This window comes from Lissotriton vulgaris, chromosome 1_1, assembly GCF_964263255.1.
Source record: "Lissotriton vulgaris chromosome 1_1, aLisVul1.2, whole genome shotgun sequence".
Lineage (NCBI taxonomy): Eukaryota > Metazoa > Chordata > Amphibia > Caudata > Salamandridae > Lissotriton > Lissotriton vulgaris.
This window is the reverse complement of record NC_141685.1, coordinates 1,424,116,034-1,424,135,605: the sequence shown is the minus strand read 5'-3', so window position 1 is coordinate 1,424,135,605 and position 19,572 is coordinate 1,424,116,034. Positions and strand designations below refer to the sequence as shown.

The 19,572-nt window shown below is 42.4% G+C and overlaps 1 protein-coding gene across 7 annotated transcripts in view; it reads right to left on the bottom strand.

The window, feature by feature from the left end:
• Positions 1 to 5,643: 5,643 nt before the first annotated feature.
• Positions 5,644 to 19,572, bottom strand: part of KIF21A (kinesin family member 21A) — an 863,983-nt gene continuing 850,054 nt past the window's right edge. For all 7 annotated transcript variants that reach the window (XM_086967225.1, XM_086967228.1, XM_086967231.1 and 4 more), the window contains one exon: positions 5,644 to 9,526. In XM_086967225.1, coding sequence (XP_086823351.1) covers positions 9,433 to 9,526 — 94 coding nt within the window. In that variant the 3' untranslated portion in view covers positions 5,644 to 9,432. The remainder of the gene's footprint in view (positions 9,527 to 19,572) is intronic.

Sequence of the window (19,572 nt, the reverse complement as noted above, 5' to 3'; positions counted from 1 at the left end):
AAAAGGCAAGTGAAATAAAGCAGTCCAATTACATGACGGATAAAAGGTATAATACGCAGGAACGCAGTAAAGATAAATGGTCAAGGGCTGTTGTGTTTTTTACTCCTGCAACATAAAGTGATCGATAAGAATCTGATATTCAGGCGTATCGGCGACTAAGACAGCAGGCCGAGCATCTTTTGCTCAACGGCTCCGTCATGGGACGAAGAAACGCCCTTTTTCTAGAAAAAGGAATATATTTTACTTGCAGGACAGTTGTAAATTTTCCGGGAAAATACATTAGCCTGGAACATTATAATATATATGTTTAAGAAAAAATAATGTTCGAAAGCAATAAAAAGCGTAATTTTTAGGTCATATGACCAAGCCTTTCATCATTAGAATAACAAAAGTAAAATGAACCAATAAAAAGTTTTATTAACAAGTCACATGACCTGTTATGCTTACGTTACGCGCTGCGAGCCGCGCCCCGGATCCTTTCCGGGAAGCTGCGCTTCGCGCACTGGAGTACTTCCGGGTGCGTTAACGCGGCGTGTCATATAACGCATTACGCGACAACGTAGGTCCAGAATATAGTCAAAATGTCTCCACCAACCAGCGGTCGGAACACAACCCCTTTCAGCAGTCTAGAAAGTTCTGTTAAATGACAACAGAAGGGACAGGCAACAAGAACCATCAGTCAAAGAGGGGAGGGCAAGTTCTTCCCTACCGGGTCACGTTGGGGCGCTACCAGAACTGATCGAATTGATAGTCTACAGTGTTTCTGGATGTTTCAGACTGAAGCTGGCGTTAGCATGAGAGCACCACCATCTCGTATCTCAGTCGTGGCCATTCCACGAGCAATCATGGCAGCCGCTCCCCACCAGAAGCCTGCGGGAGTGGGGGCCCCCAAGACTTTTGTAGAATCTTCAAGGCTCAGTGGACGCTTTCGAGAATGGGGCCCAAGCCCTAGCAGACAAGCGTCCGAGTTCCAAGGTGTCCCATGGCCATTTTAGTGGACCACGCCCAAATCTGAAGAGGCGGCCGCCATTTTGAGAGTCCTGTGGCAGCCGCCTATAGTTGCTTCGCAAGAGCGGGAGCAACTCAACTACATGGTGAGCGAGACGCTGTAGTCGCAAGAGCGGGCGGTAAACAGCTGAATGGCGAAAGAGGCACAGTGTAGCAAAAGCGGGCGGAATGGCAACTGAAACGGTAAAGGGGCGCCCCACTACAGCGTGTCTTCAGGTCAAACGGATTGTGGGATAAGGTCCAGAATGGAAGAGTCATCAAAAGGCAAAAAGTTCCGCCGGACCCCGGGAGCCGGCCGCCTATGTCGGGGGCGATCCTAGGCCACGCCAGGGCAACACGAGTTGGGGAGGGGGCAGAAGTCAAGCGCACCCTCCCAGTCCGCGCCACCACACCGTATGTTGAAAATCTGAAGCCATCGTTCTACAAACTCTCAACCAGCCTTGGATGAAAAATCTTGAAGAATGTACAAACTGAAAACCAGTTTTTGTTTGCATAGCATCAGCTGCAACGCTTGCTATCAGAGTGCATGAGTTTCATGCTCGATCGATTGAGCTAGCCGGATCAGGCAACAAAAAGTATAAAATAGTTATGTAAACAGTTATTTAATAAAATGTTTTACCCTGTTACTTTGCTGGTGTGTTGTATATATTTATAATATTTGCATAGAGTTTATCGTTATTTTGGGCGGGGTGGGTGGCGGAGCCGAGCTGTCTTGCAGCCATCATGGTGTGGAGCTCAGTTCATCTCACTAGTTTCGTATTTCTCATGAAGGGTTGTTCCTAATGTTTCTATTTTAGCGAGGTCAAAAAGAGATCCCATTAGTGGCCTACTGATTTTGCTCGATAATTTTTTTTTTACACGATTTTTCACTATCTGCAAAGACTAAACAGAGTATTGTGGTTTTGTGCTTGTTAGTAAATAGAGAATGAACCAAAGAGAATAAATTCTAAAATAGTAAATGCTTGGATAACAATCAATCAAATGGAGAGACAAGCAGGCACGACGGATTACAACGGGGGCAAAGGCCTGCGTTAACTACCCTTCACTATCTGCAAAGAGAGAGTACTTCTAAGAGAAAAGAGGGGGGGGGCAGCGTTTAAAGCACATCAGCGTGCATAAACACGAAAATGTTTTTACCTATCACGTACTTGACATTTGACAGCTTTTGATATTTGTTATTAAAAAACCATTGAAATTCAATGAAAAAACCATAGGTTTTAGCCCATATATAGTTAGGGATTAGCATTTACAAAACCTTATTTTACTCGCATAAAACCATTGAAATTCACATATATAGTTAGTTGCGCTAACTATATATCGCGCACCCGCAATCCACTGCTGATGATGTCACATATTACATCATTCATGACATGGTCAGTGACATCACTGATGACATCACTGATGACATCAATGATGACATCACTGATGACATCAATGATGCATCTTAAATGACATCACTGATGACATCTCATTTGACATTACTGATCACATCACTGATGACATCATTCATGTGATTATACGATGAACCTCTTCACACTCTGATATAACCTTAGATACACTCAGTGTAAACAGACACTCACAGACTGTCACTCATCCATGGAGTTACTCACACACCTAGTCAGTCATGCAAAGAATCAATCACACCTCCATTTCCTCAACTATACAGTTATACACATCTTACTTATTCAAACATATACTAACACATATTTACTCCCTTATACAATCCCTGATACAAGTTCACAATGATCCATACAGCCACTCACACATTCACTGGCTCTTATGCACAGTTATTTATGCATGTCAACTCTCACATGTACTGTGTTTAACATATGTTCTTACTTTGACATGTAGCACTGAGAAACCAATCACTCACCAATACACTCATGCACACAGTCAACCACCCATACAGCTGTTTCCACATGCAGTTTTGAACCCATACATCTAGTGAATCAACTGTTCACACATCTATGCACAGAGTCACACACCTCCCAGCCACCCACACACACACACTCACTCTCCCATACAAATACTTGGGCAACCAATCAATAACCCATATAGTTACTCATATAGCTACTGATCAACACATGCAGCAGTTTTCAGAACAACAGATATAATGATGCACAAATTAAGACAGTTTAGTCACTAACTCATGCACTCAGTGAGACACATTTAATCACTTTCTCATACAGTCAGTCATGCACCTACTAAATCCTTCATCCAGACACTTATACATCCACTCATTCTTCAATATTAAGACATATTTTAACTTTACAGAAACATACAGTCACTGGATGATGTCATCAGTGATGTCATCAGTGATGTCACTGACCATGTCATGAATGATGTAATATGTGACATCATCAGCAGTGGATTGCGGGTGCGCGATATATAGTTAGCGCAACTAACTATATATGTGAATTTCAATGGTTTTATGCGAGTAAAATAAGGTTTTGTAAATGATAATCCCTAACTATATATGGGCTAAAACCTATGGTTTTTTCATTGAATATATATATAATATATATATATATATAAATATATATATATATATATATATATATATATATATATATATAATATATATATATATATAAATATATATATATATATATATATATATATATATATATATATATATATATTCTCCAATGACTGTAGGGAAAGCCAGGAGAATGGCTACGGAGCACAAATTGAATTGGGAGGTGGATCTGAGCCCACTTAATAAGCCTTGGACCTCTTTCACGGACAACTGCGGCAGAACAAGAGCCTCCCAGCCCTAATGTCCATCAAATCAAGCTGTCAACTGCTGAATGATTATATATAACAGCAACCTAGTCGGTAAAAAAGGAAGTCAACTTATAACAAAGATCTTGGGAAGGAGTTGCACTCATGGCAGAGCTACAGAGTGAAAAAAAGTGTTGGAAAACGGCTCTTTTGGAATGTTAGAGAGACCAGAGAGATAAACGTAACTTTTACCTCCAGATATTTGGTAGCATACCCGTTGGGACATGACTTGAAAGTCCTACATCTGTCTTCAGAGTGGTCGCTCTGTCAGAAGTACTCTGCTTGCCTAATCCCCAGTCTCAGGTTTTTTAACTCCAGTGTGAGCAATGCATTGAAGTATTTTCCCATTGATGAAGTTACAAGGTGCCTGCTACAGGGGTATGCTTGTCCAATATATGCGATGGATGAAAACCCAGTGTGCTACTGTAGGTTAAATCTGCACATTCTAATACATAAACACAGCCTAACTTTAACATTTCAGATGTTCCGTACATTAAACTAAGATCGATGTACAAATGAGAAAAGTGAGAAGAGAAAAGGATAAGGTAACCTATACGTCACAGGTTCTAGGGCAGTGTGATAGGTATGTACTTACAGCAGAGAGCTGTATGTAACACACAGAATACAAATTCTAATACCAGTAAGGTATTTCTGATGTATACTGCACCAGTTGATGAGATATAGGTATCACCTGTACATTATATAGGACCTTCATTCCAAACACAGTAGTATAGTGACAGGGCACATTCTAATAATGTAGTAAGCCTAAGGGTAAAAAGAAATGAACGAACACAACAAATTAAAAATTAGCCCTAAAATGAATCACTGTTACAGCTATTCCAACTCAAAACTTCAGCCTGCGAAGCCACCCCAGCTACACTGTTCGCATCTATAATTTTTGAAAAAATCGAATAAGTCTTCCAATGTGCCATTTGTGCTTCAGTATCATATCAGCAAACACAGAGACAAAAGTTAATAAAATAATTTTCAGCATTGAAAGACAACGTGTTGTGGGGTTCATGGGACTCTCAATGCCTCTTCCAATGGGTTGTCCTCAGAGGGTGCACTAACAGTGAGTCACTTATGAGGTAGCACTCAGTTAGTGCATGCCCCTTTATCATCTTTCTTCATTGTGTTGCCCCTTTTGAGGGACTTTTTGTCTGAACGCCTACATTTGCAAAATACTTCAGTGTGATTCCTTAAGTGGGACGGGTATGCCCAGATGTGGGTCTCTTACACTATATGCCACAGGAACCAATCTATAACTGAATAATGAGCCATTGCTCGTGTAGCCAATCAGGGGGGATCTGGCATAGCAGTTCAGGCTGGGCTGTTCTCATTGGAGTAGAGTCGAGACCGATCTGCAAACGGATGGGTCCAAACTGAGGTGGTATGGTGTGCAAAATAACAATGGACTGGGATGCGGCCCGAATAATTACCAATAGGTGAGATTAATTCAAGCATTCTATCAATCGCTTTTTTGTATAAATTTACAATACAGAAAAGGGTAACAGGTAACGTCATTCCCTCACTCGCTTGGGGCCTTGTCTCCATGAAAATGCGGAAACTCCTGCTTCACAGGTACTACATGTTGGCTCCTGGAGCACTTCCCTACTACAGCACATATGCCTCTTCACTATTAGTCATTCTAGCGCATGTAGTTTCCAGTGGGAAGCCGTTTTCAAACATCACTTTAAAATATATTCAACAAAAATAAATCTCACCCATTTTTACAATTTTAAAAATAACGAGGACTAATATGAAAAACATTTTAAGGCAATTTCAAGAGGGTATCAATAGCTATTACATCAGCATTAAGAAACAATTTTAACAAGAATACCAGAACATGAATACGAGCACATTTCTTTATTTAGGCATGACCTAAAAAAATATACAAGCTAACGTGTGCAAAATCAAACGTAAAATCTTTTCATACTCTACATAAAACAATATGTCAAATTTACAAAATATAATTAAACAGCTGGATAAATTAAATGCCCTTTTTTCAATATGCACATTCTACATTTTTTTAAGAACACCATAGGCACAATTCAACAGCCTTTCTGTACAACCTGAATATTTACATAGCTTTTTTCCAAACCAGGTGCAACTATGCTTCCGAGATGTCAAAACAAACAGTATTTCAAAATATATTTAGCAGCATATGAAAGTAGACAGAAAGAACAGTGTTTTGCACCTGTTAAATAGGAGAATGAGATGAATGCCATAAAGGAAATAATTTAAAAAACGGTACATGTGTTATTAGTGACATCATGAATACTGAGTACACAGACTATATGTAAAGCACGGAGTATGTGAGTAGTATTGAAACAGCACCTTTCGGCAGTTATAATCCTGAGCATAAGGGACTACACAGCTCTACAGCTTTGGTCGGAGAGAATAAGCGCTTTTCCAGCTGCTCATACAACGGCAATTAAACAGGATAGTGCTCGGCTATCTTTCACTATGCACACTCACTCACAGTTACAAACATCACAGGCTTTCTCTTTAGACTGCTGTTCTGAAAACAGTACAGTAACAGCACAAATCTTAATTGTGTACGGGTAGTTTCCAGTTAATTGAAGTAATACTCCACAGGCATGGCCGTTTCTTGCAGATACCCTTTTGGATTGCACCATCCATACGCTTCCCAGCACAGATGGAAGCAAGAAACTGTTTCCATATCTTTAGTCCTTGAAGTATTCAGTCCAACCAGAGTGCCTCTATCCCGGGGACATACTTGGTGCCAACACTAGAGAACAACCCTCAGGCCTTCACTAGCAGGCCCAGCACAGGAGAACTATAAAAGATCTAAGAGTAATTTGACTCTGGAGAGAAGAGCCAATGCAAGAAAAGAAATTAATTTTATTTAGCACTAATGTTTGGTCTGGATTCCCCACGGAACTGACTGGTGGGGCGTAATCCCCCTGGAAAAACATCCTTCAGGAAACCCTCTTTTTGCAAGCTAGAGTGACAACATCCGTTCCCTAGCATACCCTCAAAATCCAAAACAGTGGTACTTGACAAAGCTTTGCAACAAAACTTTCATTCTTGCAGTGTAGAACTTCAAAATTGGTATGCCCCAAGTAATAGCCACAAGCAGTATACAAGCGCTGTTGGATAACATGGGGTTGCTTGGTGTGCTCTCTTTAAAATTGTGTTGGTACTAGGCCATCCTGAGACATTTGTCCTAGTGATCCAATTAGCTGAATACATGCTTCATGCTAAATCGATGGACCTTTTCTTAACCTGAGATAGATGAGGAAAAACATTGACTGTTTTTCATATCTCAAAATTATCTTTGACAGACTCACATGCCATAGGTCCATGCATGGGATTCCCCACAAACCAATGGCACAAACAAAGAGGAAAGGTGTTCGCATGGGTCCACTAGGTTTGGTCACTGTCCGGAGTGTGGAACATCTGCTTGGTTGCTTCATTTAAAATCCTTAACCAGTACATGGAAAACTACCTTTCTATTCCTACATCTGGGCTTCCACCTTGCATACAAGATTAAAAAGGCCAAGATGCTGAATACAACTGTGGATCGGAAGGACAGAAGTTCAATGTAAACTATTCAAATAGTGCACCTAACATTCTAATTTTTAGGCTTTTTTGTCAAAGTACAATGAAAGAAAGGCACTGAATTGTGAGTTAACACTGGATTTCTGAACCCCTTAGGTGGTCCAATAAAAAGGGTTTACATTTCCTACCTTTTTTTAAGACCTTCACAATCAAGTAGTGCATTATCCGCGATATAAATTAATGGACTGGATCAACAATCACAACAATGTAGAGACATCTGCAATCTTGTAAGGTTAGGACAAAAATTAGACTGAAAAAAGCAGGTGTGGCAGAAGAGAGGAGTTAATGCATTGGCAGAAAAGGGGACAACAAGATGACACAAAAGGACATCAGCAAGACAGAAGAACATACTCGGCCTCCAGGGAGGCATCCAGACCACACTGAATCATAAACAGGTGTGTGGGGATTCCGCCAATAGGAATTCTTATAATTTTGGTAAGTGAGCTAGAAATCACACAGTAAACATACCGCAAAAAGACAGTAAGGAAAGACCTCCCTTGCTGTACTGATAAAGACAGGTGAACTATTTGGCATGTTGGTTACCTCAATGAAAAATGAAGACCAAAGGAGACCGATTTTGGAGATGCTGGCCCACCTCTTGACCTAGTTGGATGTGAGCTGACATTTAAGTAACGGAGGCCATCTAGACAGGAACAGAAGAGGAAGACCTAATAATTTCCACTGTACTGATTACTATGTACTTAGGCCACAGATACAAGTGAACATTAGGATGCAAGTGACACTGATGGAATCACCTAGCCCAACACTTCAACCAGCTTTGCATGCTTTGAGGTGCTGAAAACTATCCCAGAATTGCAGAAGCCTAAAGGGTGAAAGCACAGCTACCAGACCATTAAGTGAAAAACAAGCAGGCAGCCAGTGAATCCCCTTAAACTCTGTGGAGACTTTCAGTTATAGATCAAGAGCCAGGGGAGATACACTGCTTGAATTCAAAAGATGTTCTTTGATTAGCATTAGTGCCTAGACGTCCCCCTCGTCTGCTTGGAGGAAGCTTAAGATGCAGCATTAAGCTGTTTTGGAGGGGGCAGCCTTTTTACCTATTGCCAGCTCTCACGTTTAGGCTTTGAAGCATTGCTTCCAGATACGCTCTCACTGAGCATTAGGGGTATGACAGTCAAAGGATTTTCTATGGGGGCTTCCTAAGTCCTGCAATCACATGGCATTGAGGTCTGTAAAACAGCATGTAAAGAGAGGGTGTTACACCTCTTAATATTAGAAGGATAATTAGGAATGGTGGGAGTACTTGGGGAAGGCAGAAACATAACTGGAAATACCTGCATATATGCTCCATGCATTCAGTGGTAAGGACAAAAGAATACGAGAGTCAGGTGAATTGGGGCGTCACCCCGTACACCAAAGGTGCATCTACTCCTGCAACAGCAGCAAGGGCACTAGGTAAGACTGGAACACTCAACACCAAAGGCTTTTCTTAGTTTGAAATCCTCAGTAAAATGACTCTAGGCGCAAGAACATTGGCTTCATTTGCCTGGGCGATTTGAGCAAAATACTGTAAACTTGTTATGAACATTTTCAAAAGTGCTCACCATCATCTCTGCAAACACCTGAGAATAAAAGACAACTTTGTTTTTTGAATAGTAGAGTAGTATTCTAAATTACATTCTCACATTTCATCGTTTCGCATATACACATCCACAATGTTCAGATTTCAAGTGTGACACAAAAGGTGAGTGCTGCCTGCTTCTGGAAAAAACTTTTGCGTTATATTATCTGCACACAATTCCCTTAATTATACAGTCAGTCTACGTTCAACTGACAGAAGGCTACAAACAGTCATTTTAAATAAATATACAGAATATATGCATGGTGTAGTTGAATAGTTTAAACAGAGGTTTAGGCCAAGGCATTGGTTCGAAGAGAAGTACACAAATCAACTTCTGAACGCCGAAGCTTTTCCAGTGTATTCCAGCCTTGCTTCCAGGAATCTCTGTTTAGCCAATGTGGCACTCTAATTACAACATAGTAAACAGAGATTTTATCACAGTATTTTGTGGATGCAATCTTCTCACTTCAAGGTCAATTACTGGCCGCATCTTCACTTGGTTCTGCAAAATCTGTGATGTGTCCATCGTGTAAACCACGAGTTTTCCAGATCCTCACTGTTTGATCACTAGAAAACAAGAGAAGATTAGAAATATCCAACTGCACAATAAAACCCATGGCAATAATACAGAAAATTAAAATGTTCTTACAATCTTAAATAAAAAAAGGAATGCAACTAAATTATTAGCAGACAGGAGTACCCCAGACACTTAACCATCCACTCACACAACTTCGAAAGCACAATGCCAGATTTGGTTACTGACATGGAGGTTTCCTGTCGTTTTCAACCCCGATATCGGTGCAAAAACCCACACTGCCAGTTGCTTGAACAGGAGGAAGTGAGCAAAATGAAGCAGTAGCTATACAATTCTCAATAGCCTATAAAACCATTCTGGCCTTGCAGGCTCTAGGCCACATATGACACTCAATTCATGAGCATGTTTTTCTGGGTAGCTCGTTGGTTGAACTAACTACCAATGCAAATGGTCTGATGCAAAATTGCAGAGATAGGAAACTCAGCACTGTGAACGAGTTATTGTAATGCCTAACACACAGCTTGGTTCTTTAATACTTTCATGCATAGGGCATGGCATTTGCAATAATATGGTGTTGAATGATATGTAGGATATACAGAGCGCATAGTAGGATTTCTCATTAAAAGTTGACTGTGGCACATACTAATCCATGCCAGTGGAGGTTTATGTATGCATTTCTCATATTTTATGGCACACAACACGGAGTGACCAGAGGAAATGACGAAGCTGCTTCTAGCTCTGTGATCAATGTGATGGACAGAGGTACAGTGAGCAGTGCTAGATAAATGAGTACTTCCCTCTGTACCACAATTCAGTAGACACTGGAAGAGTATGTGGTGTTTAGGGATATAGCAACGCAACTTGCTCGCAAGAGAGCCTCACCAAGGCCTTGGATTACAGACCGGGTGTCGGATTGGAGTCACTGACTATGTAGAGTTGGATACCTTGACAAGAGGGTAGTAAGCGATGTTTGATTGGGACATGTCTGATATATTAAAAAAAAAACTATCCAAAGTCTTCTGGTTCATTCAGAAAGAAAAGTGGGACTATCTCTGTGGACACTGGAGATAAACATGAGACTGTTTGTTGAGGGTAGATTATATGCTTAACTAATGTGAAGTTTAAAAATCAACGGCCTGGCATTTGCTAAAATTAATGAATCAGTGGGTTACTAGGCATTTGTGACCCGTCGCCCTGATTTTTACAGATATAGAGAAACTGTCCAAAGTATTGGCTACAAGGAGGAACAGATACCATCCCTTCCTTAATACACAGGGAAGAGGTTGATTTTGTCCCAAAACAGTTATCAACTCAACACATGAGGCTACTTTCCCGCATGATCTGGCAAGGACAAAACTATAAAACCCAAAAGTTGCAATATCCTTAGACGCAGCAAAAACATTGGATAGCATTGAAGGACTTATCCCTTCTGAGTTCTCAAGACCACATGCTTCAAGGGATGCATTACTCCAGTGCTTCCCGAATGTTTTAGAACGACCCACCTGGCTTTATAGGACATGGGGTGGGCGATTTTTTAATGTAACTAAAGCATCACTGTCATTTACAGACAGCACATTATCCATTGAAATGGTCACTAAATTTGAGTAGGCATACAGCTTTAGTGATAAAACTATAATTGCACACAAAAAATAATGTGGGGAAAATCACTTTTCGTCATGTGTGCATCACCAAGTAAAATGTCTTCATCCTATGAAATCTTTGTTTCTATCACACCCCAGAATTACAAAAAAGTGTTCTTCGTTTTCTTTCCTAACTGATGAATGTGTACAGTTAATATTTTACAGGTATTTTTATTTTATTGTATGCTACAAATAAGTGTCATCCTACAGCCTTTCCTTTCATATTCCAGGTACCCTAGCAAGATTAAAACTACAATATAGAGGGTCCGAGGCATAGATTATACAGGCCATCAAGGATTCAATCCCCTTAATTCATACTTGTCAAAAAACACAATAGAATCTGTGGCCTTAGAAACAACGTGCCTCGGGAAGTGAATCTGAAGACACCTGCTGCTTTATGTGCTGCCTAGAATTACTTGGAGAAAGCAAGAAGGTGCAGAAAAAGTGAAGAGATTAACAAGAACCACCTCAGGATGATTGGTGTCCCATCATTACACATTTAGGTGCCCACAGTGTCATCATCTGGGATTCCAAACAACTATCTCTCGTCCTCCCTTAATCCCTAAGGGAAACAGAGAGAATGAGTTGTATCCTCTTATGTAGTTCTCATAAGAGAAAGCAAATATAGAAGGGATCCTTTTCTTTTTGTTTTATAGTCCAAAGTATTTCATAGGTGCAGTGCAAGAAAAATGCAAAGTGCAGGTGAAAGAGAAACAGTTAAGAGTTAATCAGTGTCTCAACGGTCTGACCGTCGAGACAGTGATTAACTCTGAACTGTTTCTCTTTCACCTGCACTTTGGTTTTAAGTGGGAAAACGAATCAGAGATGGCATCAAAAGATTCTTTGTATTGCTAATCTCTGCTGTTTATCCTATTTTCATTTTTCTTGCACTGCACCTATGAAATACTTTAGACTATAAAATAAAAAGAAATTCAAGGAGAACGGTTCACTTTCTATATTAAAGGCTGGTATTGCAGCTCAGTGGGGTTAGTATGTTCCCTGCAGTGCTCTGTACACGTACTGAAGGTCTAACTCCCCAAATAACCTTACCTCCTGAGGTTGGTTTAATAAGTATATCGAGTTGGGACATAGTAGCACTGTTTATTTAGAGCAAGTGACTCTGGTCAGAGTTTAGCATTATTTTTAATTCTGGTTATTTTGGGTATTGGATCAATCAGGGAGCGGTAGGGTGTAAGAAGCCAAATTATGTAATGTTTTAAATGGTATTGCTTAAAAATTGATAACCCCTTTTCCCTAAGAGTCATTTTCGATATATGGATATTCTGCGTGCACTGTAGACCCAATCAGATTCTGAAGCGGGTTCATTGTGAGTACACGGTACATGCAGATGGCATGGTTATCTGTAATTAGGCAGCAGGTTGCTTAATTGAAATCAAATGCGTTTTGGTAGCACTGTGATCTGTGCTATCGTTTTTATACAAAAAAAAAATTATCTGTAGTAAAATAAAATATTTTAATCCATGTGGCCATTTGTTTCCAATTTATAGATATATTATCAGTACCCGTAGCCGAAGTACTGTTTCCATTTGCTGTTGGGGCACTTTTTTGTGTGTTGCCTGTACAGTGCTTGCTTACATAATTTCCCCTGCACAGCGCTTGTGCAGTATTTGTTTACATAATCAAACTCCCCCTGGCTGCATGCATTTCAAGCGTGCTTGTCGCCTCTGTTTTATTTTTGACCAACGTCCTCCTCTGCACAGTGCTTGCGCTCTGCTTGTTTATGTAATCATCCTCCTCCTGGCTACACGCCAACAGGAATGGATGTGGCACGGGGTTACGTTGCTCAGATTACCCACTGATTTTCCGTCCTAACATATCCTTGCTCTGAACAACTATGCATCAAGGCAGCACTGACTTATAGTCCTGTCCATTTATTTGCCTTTCCCATTTTCTGCCTGCTAAACGAATCAAGGCATTACCTACCGGCGGATCGTGGTAAGCCCCGACACTCAAACCCGCCCCACGCATGTGTTCCATATTTCAGAATCCTTATTCAAAGAAATATAGGTACATTTGTACTATTAGGTGCACAGTGGGATACTGCAGCCCCAGACCCTATAGTTTGTAGGTTCTTAAAATTGGAGATGCTCATTGGAAAATCAGCTGGAAGGAACCTGTTCTCTGCAGACTTGACAGTTTCAAACTGATGAAGTTGCGGTCACTTCGGTTGTATTGACCCCACTTCTCTACAAGCAGAGTTTTGTGTGCCAACCTATCTTCCGCTGCGTGTTTGAGAAACATGCAAGCATGCCGTCCAAACGATGGTGCGTACGAAGGTTTGAATACTCTACACAATGGGTCCCCCCTAATTTACCAGTGTATAGTCCACAAAATTCCGACCAAACGTACAGTAGGGGCATTGTGTTAAGTGTATATTAAGTAAACACAGATGTTACGCCCGCTCCCCCCCAACCTTCATGGTTACATCACGGAGAGCAGACCGGGGCTCCTTCTGCACCACCCGTACAAAATCACCCACACAAACATATATTTCCAAGCAGAAGGAAAATGCTACTTACCAGTATGCATTCGTTCTTGGCATGTAGAGCTGCAGAGATGCACACTGTGCATAGATCGCCACCTAGTGTTGGGCCCGGATGTTTGCAGTTTGTTGTTGTCCTGAAAAGTTCTTTGGAAGTCACGAGATAGGTGACTCCTCCTTTGGACCACATTGCGCATGGGCATCGGCTCCATCCCCAGATTGTTTTTCGCCATTAGGGAAATGATGGAGATTTGCAAGAAAACGAAGAATGCCCATGTAATTTGCATCTAATTAAGATAATAGTGGAACAGACAAGGGTAGCCGGGGAGGCGGGTAGGCGTGTGCAACTCTGCAGCTCTACATGCCAAGAACAGATTCATACTGGTAAGTAGCATTTTCCGTTCAAGGCATATGAGCTGCAGATTGCACACTGTGCATAGATTGTATAGCAGTACCCATCCCTAGCGGCGACCACCCCTATCTGTTGCAGTAGTTTGGAATAATGTTTTGAGAACAGCCTGGCCCACATTAGCTTGTTGCTTGGTTTGCACATCTACACAATAGTGTTTTGTGAATGTGAGCCGTGTAGACCATGTAGCTGCTCTGCAGATGTCATCTAGGGGAATGTTCCCTAAAAATGCCATTGAAGCCCCTATTTTTCTTGTAGAGTGGGCTTTAGGAGGAACAGATAACGTATGTTTAGCTTTGTGGTAACAAATCTGTATGCATTTTACAATCCATCTAGCTATCCCAGATTTTGAAAGGGGATTACCTTTGTGTGGTGGTGCGAAAGACACAAAAAGTTGTTTTGTCTTACGAAAGGGTTGTGTCCTCTCTATGTAGTATAGCAATGCTCTTTTGACATGAAATGTGTAAAGAGCTCTTTCTGGTAATGTCTGTGGTTGCGAGAAGAAAACGGGCAGTTCCACAGATTGGTTGAGATGGAGGGGAGAAATTACTTTGGGTAAGAATTTTGGATTGGTACGCAGAACTATATTATTGTGATGCATTTGCAAAAAGGGTTCTTGAAAGGTTAGTGCTTGTAGTTCACTAACTCTCCGGAGAGCGGTAATAGCTACTAGGAACGCAACTTTCCATGTTAAAAATTGTAGTTCAAATTTTTGTAAGGGTTCGAAGGGAGGCCCCATTAACCGTGTGAGAACAACGTTTAAATTCCACACAGGTGAAGATGGTACTCTGGGAGGAATTATTCTTTTAAGGCCTTCCATAAAGGCTTTAATGGCAGGCACTCTGAATAGAGATAGATGTATGTTTTGCAGATATGCTGCTATTGCAGCAAGATGTAGTCTAATAGACGTATAGGCTAAGTTGCATCTTTGGAGATGCAGTAAGTATGCTATGATGTATTGAATAGACACATCTAGAGGATTAATATTGTTGCTGTGACAATATATTACAAATCGTTTCCACTTGGCTGCATAACATGCCCTAGTGGTTGGATGTCTAGCTTCTTTTATGACATTCATGCAGTCTGGATGAAGGTTCAAATATCCAAATTCTAGGATTTCAGGAGCTAGATCGCAAGGTTGAGCTGAGCTGGGTCTGGGTGTCTAATCTCTCCATGGTTCTGTGTTAAGAGGTGTGGAGACAGATGTAATTTTTGGTGCGGTACTACCGACAGTTGTAGCAGTGTGGTGTACCACGGCTGTCTGGCCCATGTTGGAGCAACTAGGATGAGGGTCAGAGAATGCTGCTGTAGTTTGCGTACTATTAGTTGCATGAGTGGTAGAGGTGGAAAAGCGTAAACAAATTGGTTTGACCAGTTCATCCATATCGCATTGCTTTTGGACAGTGGGTGTGGATATCTGGCGGCGAAGCTTGGGCATTTGGCGTTTTTGTGGGTGGCAAATAGGTCTATCTGAGGTTGTCCCCACATCTGAAAGAATAGCTGAATAACGTTCATATGAAGTTCCCACTCGTGGGTCTGTTGTGTTTGTCGACTTAACAGATCCGCTATGGTATTTTGTACTCCTGGAACATGCTGGGCTAGAAAGAATATGTTTTGGGGTATAGCCCACCGCCATATGGCCTGTGCTAGTTGAGATAGCTGCAGGGAGTGTGTGCCTCCCTGCTTCTATATGTAATACATGGCTGTCATGTTGTTTGTGCGGACTAACACAGCTTTGTTTGATACTTGCTTTTGGAAAGCTTTTAGTGCTAGGAATATTGCTAGTAACTCCAGATGATTGATGTGGAGTAACTTTTGTTGTGGTGTCCACCTGCCTTGCATTGTGTGTTGCAGTAGGTGGGTTTCCCAGCCGGAGAGCGATGCGTCCGCAGTTAAGATTATCTGAGAACTGGCTCTAGGAACGGTCGTCCCTTGGAAAGGTTTTTGGTGTTCCACCACTGCAGAGAGCGATGAGTCCGACTGTCTACCAACACTAGGTCTGTCAATTGACCTTGAGCCTGATTCCACTGACGTGATAAGCATTCTTGTAGCGGACGCATTTGAAGTCTTGCATGGGGCACTATGAAAATGCAAGAGGCCATCATATCTATGAGTTGCATGACCACTCTTGCTGGAAGGCAGTGTTGTAGCTGAAACCTTGTTAGAAGAGTTTGTATGCTGGCTATCTTGCTGGAGTGGGATAGGCAAGCGCTTTTGAGGTGTTTATTGTGGCACCAAGGTACTGTGGATGGTTGTAGATAGGACTTGGCGTGGTTTATTGTGAACCCCCAGTCGTGAAGCAGTTGTATTGTGGCATGAGTGTGCTCCACGCAATGGTTGTATGGGCTGGCTTTTATGAGCCAGTCGTCGAGGTACAGGAAGACATGGATGTGTTATCTTCGTAAATGCGCTGCCACCACTGCTAAGCACTTGGTGAATACTCTTGGTGCTGTTGTGACTCCGAATGGGAGTACTTTGAATTGATAGTGCTGTCCTTCTATTACAAATCTGAGATACTTCCTGTGAGCTTTGTGGAAGGGGAGAAAAGTCATTGTGTAGGGGTAGAGAAAGAGCGGGAGTTGTTGGTTTTGCCTCTGCCTTTGTTGTTGTTACCCCTGTAACCCCCTCTTTGGTAGCCTTTAGTGAATGTGGATTGGCTAGGGGTTTTGTAAGAGGTGGAGGGACTTTCGGAGGAGTAGCCTCTAGTGTTGCCTCTGTATGATGAGCGACGAAAAGAACGTCTGGGAGCTTGCGGTTGCAAGGCTCCCATAGATTTTGCTGTATCGGTGTCTTTTTTCATCTTTTCTAAAGACACGTCAACATTTGGGTCAAATAAATGTGTCTCATGAAGTGGCTGATTAAGGGTGGAGTTTTGTACCTCAGGTTTAAAACCTGAGATACGTAGCCAAGCATGTCTACGTAGGAGGGTGCTGGTATTAATTGCTCTTGAGGCGGTATCTGCCGCATCTAGGGCACAGCGAATGAAAGTGTTGGTAATATTTTTACCTTCCTGTATAATTTCATTGGCCCTATTTTTATGTTAGTCAGGTAGATGCTGCATTATGGACTCTAGTTCATCATAATGAGCTCTGTCATATCTGGCCAGCAACGGTTGGGTGTTGGCGATGCGCCAGATATTAGCTGCTTGAGACGCTGTTCTTTTGCCTGAGGCGTCAAGTAGCTTGGATTCCTTGTCTGGTGGTGAGGCCTCACCTGATGTATGAGAATTAGCATGTTTGCGTGCATTAGACACTACTAAAGAGTCTAATGGTGCTGGACCTTTAATATAGACTGGATCTGTAGGGGCAGCTTTATATTTTTTCTCAATTCGAGGAATGAGGACCCTAGCCCTGACGGGGTCTTTAAAAACCTCTGTTGCATGTTTGATTACACCCTTAAGCATTGGTAAAATGGCAGTAGACCTTTGTGTGCTATCAAAAGTGTCTAGTAGGAAATCTTCCTCCACTGCATCTGTGTGTAAGTCCACCCCATGATATTGGGCAGCTCTTTGAACTAGTAGGTTAAAACCTATGGTGTCCTCTGGTGGGGATGGTCTAGAAGGGTATATGTCGTCTTGTGGGACATAAGGCACATCAGGGGTGTTGTAATCTTTCCATGGATTAGGTGACTGAGGGGACTATTGGTCCCTGCTGGGCCATGTGCACCTCCATCTGTGTAATCAGAGTCTGTGTCTACATCATCTTGTGGATCTGGGGATGGTGTCGGTGAATGGTGAGGTGGAGTAGGTGTAGGAGGGGAAAGTGAAGGCACCCTTAAAGAAGAGGTTGCAATGTCTCTCTTCTTTGGTGGAGGAGGAGGTGCTGGCGCATCAAGTGGTCTCTTTTTGGAACTGAGAGTCAATTGACCGGCTTAGGATCCTTGACAAGAGTTTTTTGGTTAGGATCAAGTGTGAAAAGTTCCTCTGAACAGGGCAGATCCATCGGTGTCGAGGTTTTCTCGCTTCCGTAGGTTTTTTCGGCACCGAGTTGGTAGCTGATTTCGGTTTAGAAGTGTGCCCTTTTGAAATGTCCTTTACGGGAACCTGTTTCTTCTGTTCCGGGTGTTTTTTCGGTTCCGAAGCGTGTGAATCTGGAGCTTTAGGTGGTTTTTTAGTTGGCTCCGAATGCGGTTTCGGCATCGATGAGCCGCTGCCAGTCTTTGGTGCTGTATCCTTCAGTGTAGGAGCAACGGTCGGTGTGGTTGACGAAGAGGGCTTTTTCTCCGGTGAAGGTGTAGGATCGTCACCGTGGATAGGCTGGCTCAAGCCCGAGCTGCCTGAAGGCTTGATTGGCTTCTTTGCCGGGCCCGAAGGCGGGGGGTGGGAAGCAGCCTCTTGGTGTGCACCCGGGCTCGAAGGTGAGGGTGTGCCCGAAGCCTTTTTAGAGGGTGTTGAGGAAGGGTTGGGGTCGAAGAACTTACTTACGACCCGTGGCCCAGATTTTCATTATATAGGGAGCAACCCCATAGTCTGCCTAATAAACACAAGGTGTTTTTGTTCATTAAACAACGTAATTGTCTTGTATCACATAATTAGGCAAAGCGGTGAAGCAGAGATTACTAGCAGTTTTCAAGCTTGAGATTGTAAACGTTTCTCTCCTTTTTGCATCAATGGTTAATGCATTCATTCTGGGCACCAGAGGTTAGAATGTGGGAGGCAGGCAGAAGCCACATGAGAGCTTGGCTCTCTTAAGGGCTAAAGGGTGCAAGAGAATCTAGAGCTGAGCAAGAGACCGCCATTCTACCCTTAAATGGCAGTGCACCCAAGCATTTCTAGTTGCTATGTTTGAGCTTTGGGACATGGGACTGTCTGAAGTTAGTGTCTCTGTCACATAACCTGTAGCTAGCAGAGACTGGGGTATGCCAGGCTATGAGATTAGTTGTCTGGAAAGGCATGCATCTGTGAAAAGCAAAGTCGGTGATATCTATTAAAAAAAACAGAGACTCATAACACACTTTCTCAAGGCATTTGAGCTGCAGATTGCACACTGTGAATAGATCGCCACCTAGTGTTGGGCCCGGATGTTTGCAGTTTGTTGTTGTCCTGAAAAGTTCTTTGGAAGTCACGAGATAGGTGACTCCCCTTTGGACCACATTGCGCATGGGCAGCTCTATCCCCAGATTGTTTTTTTCCGCCATCTGGCTCGGCTGTATTTCCTGCGCTCCGGTTAGGAACCGAATTTGCTTCGGCGCGCAATCCTCACCCAGTTCGAAGGTATTGTTTCGATCGCGCTCCACATCGATGCCATTCTTCACCTTCGAAGTCTTCGATTCCGGTCGCCAACGAAGGCCTTCGGGCCTACCTAGGCCTTACTTTTGGCTCATGGAAAGGACGCCATTCAAGAAGTGTCCTCGATGTGGGTCAAAGTTTCCCCACACCGACCTACATGAGGTGTGCAACCTTTGCTTCTCACCGGAGCACGAGGCTAAAGACTGTTCCGCTTGTGCCTCCTTCCGCTCCAAGAAGAAGATCCGGGATCGACGACATAGAAGAACAATGCCCCGCTCGTCAGCTTTGATCCCTGATGA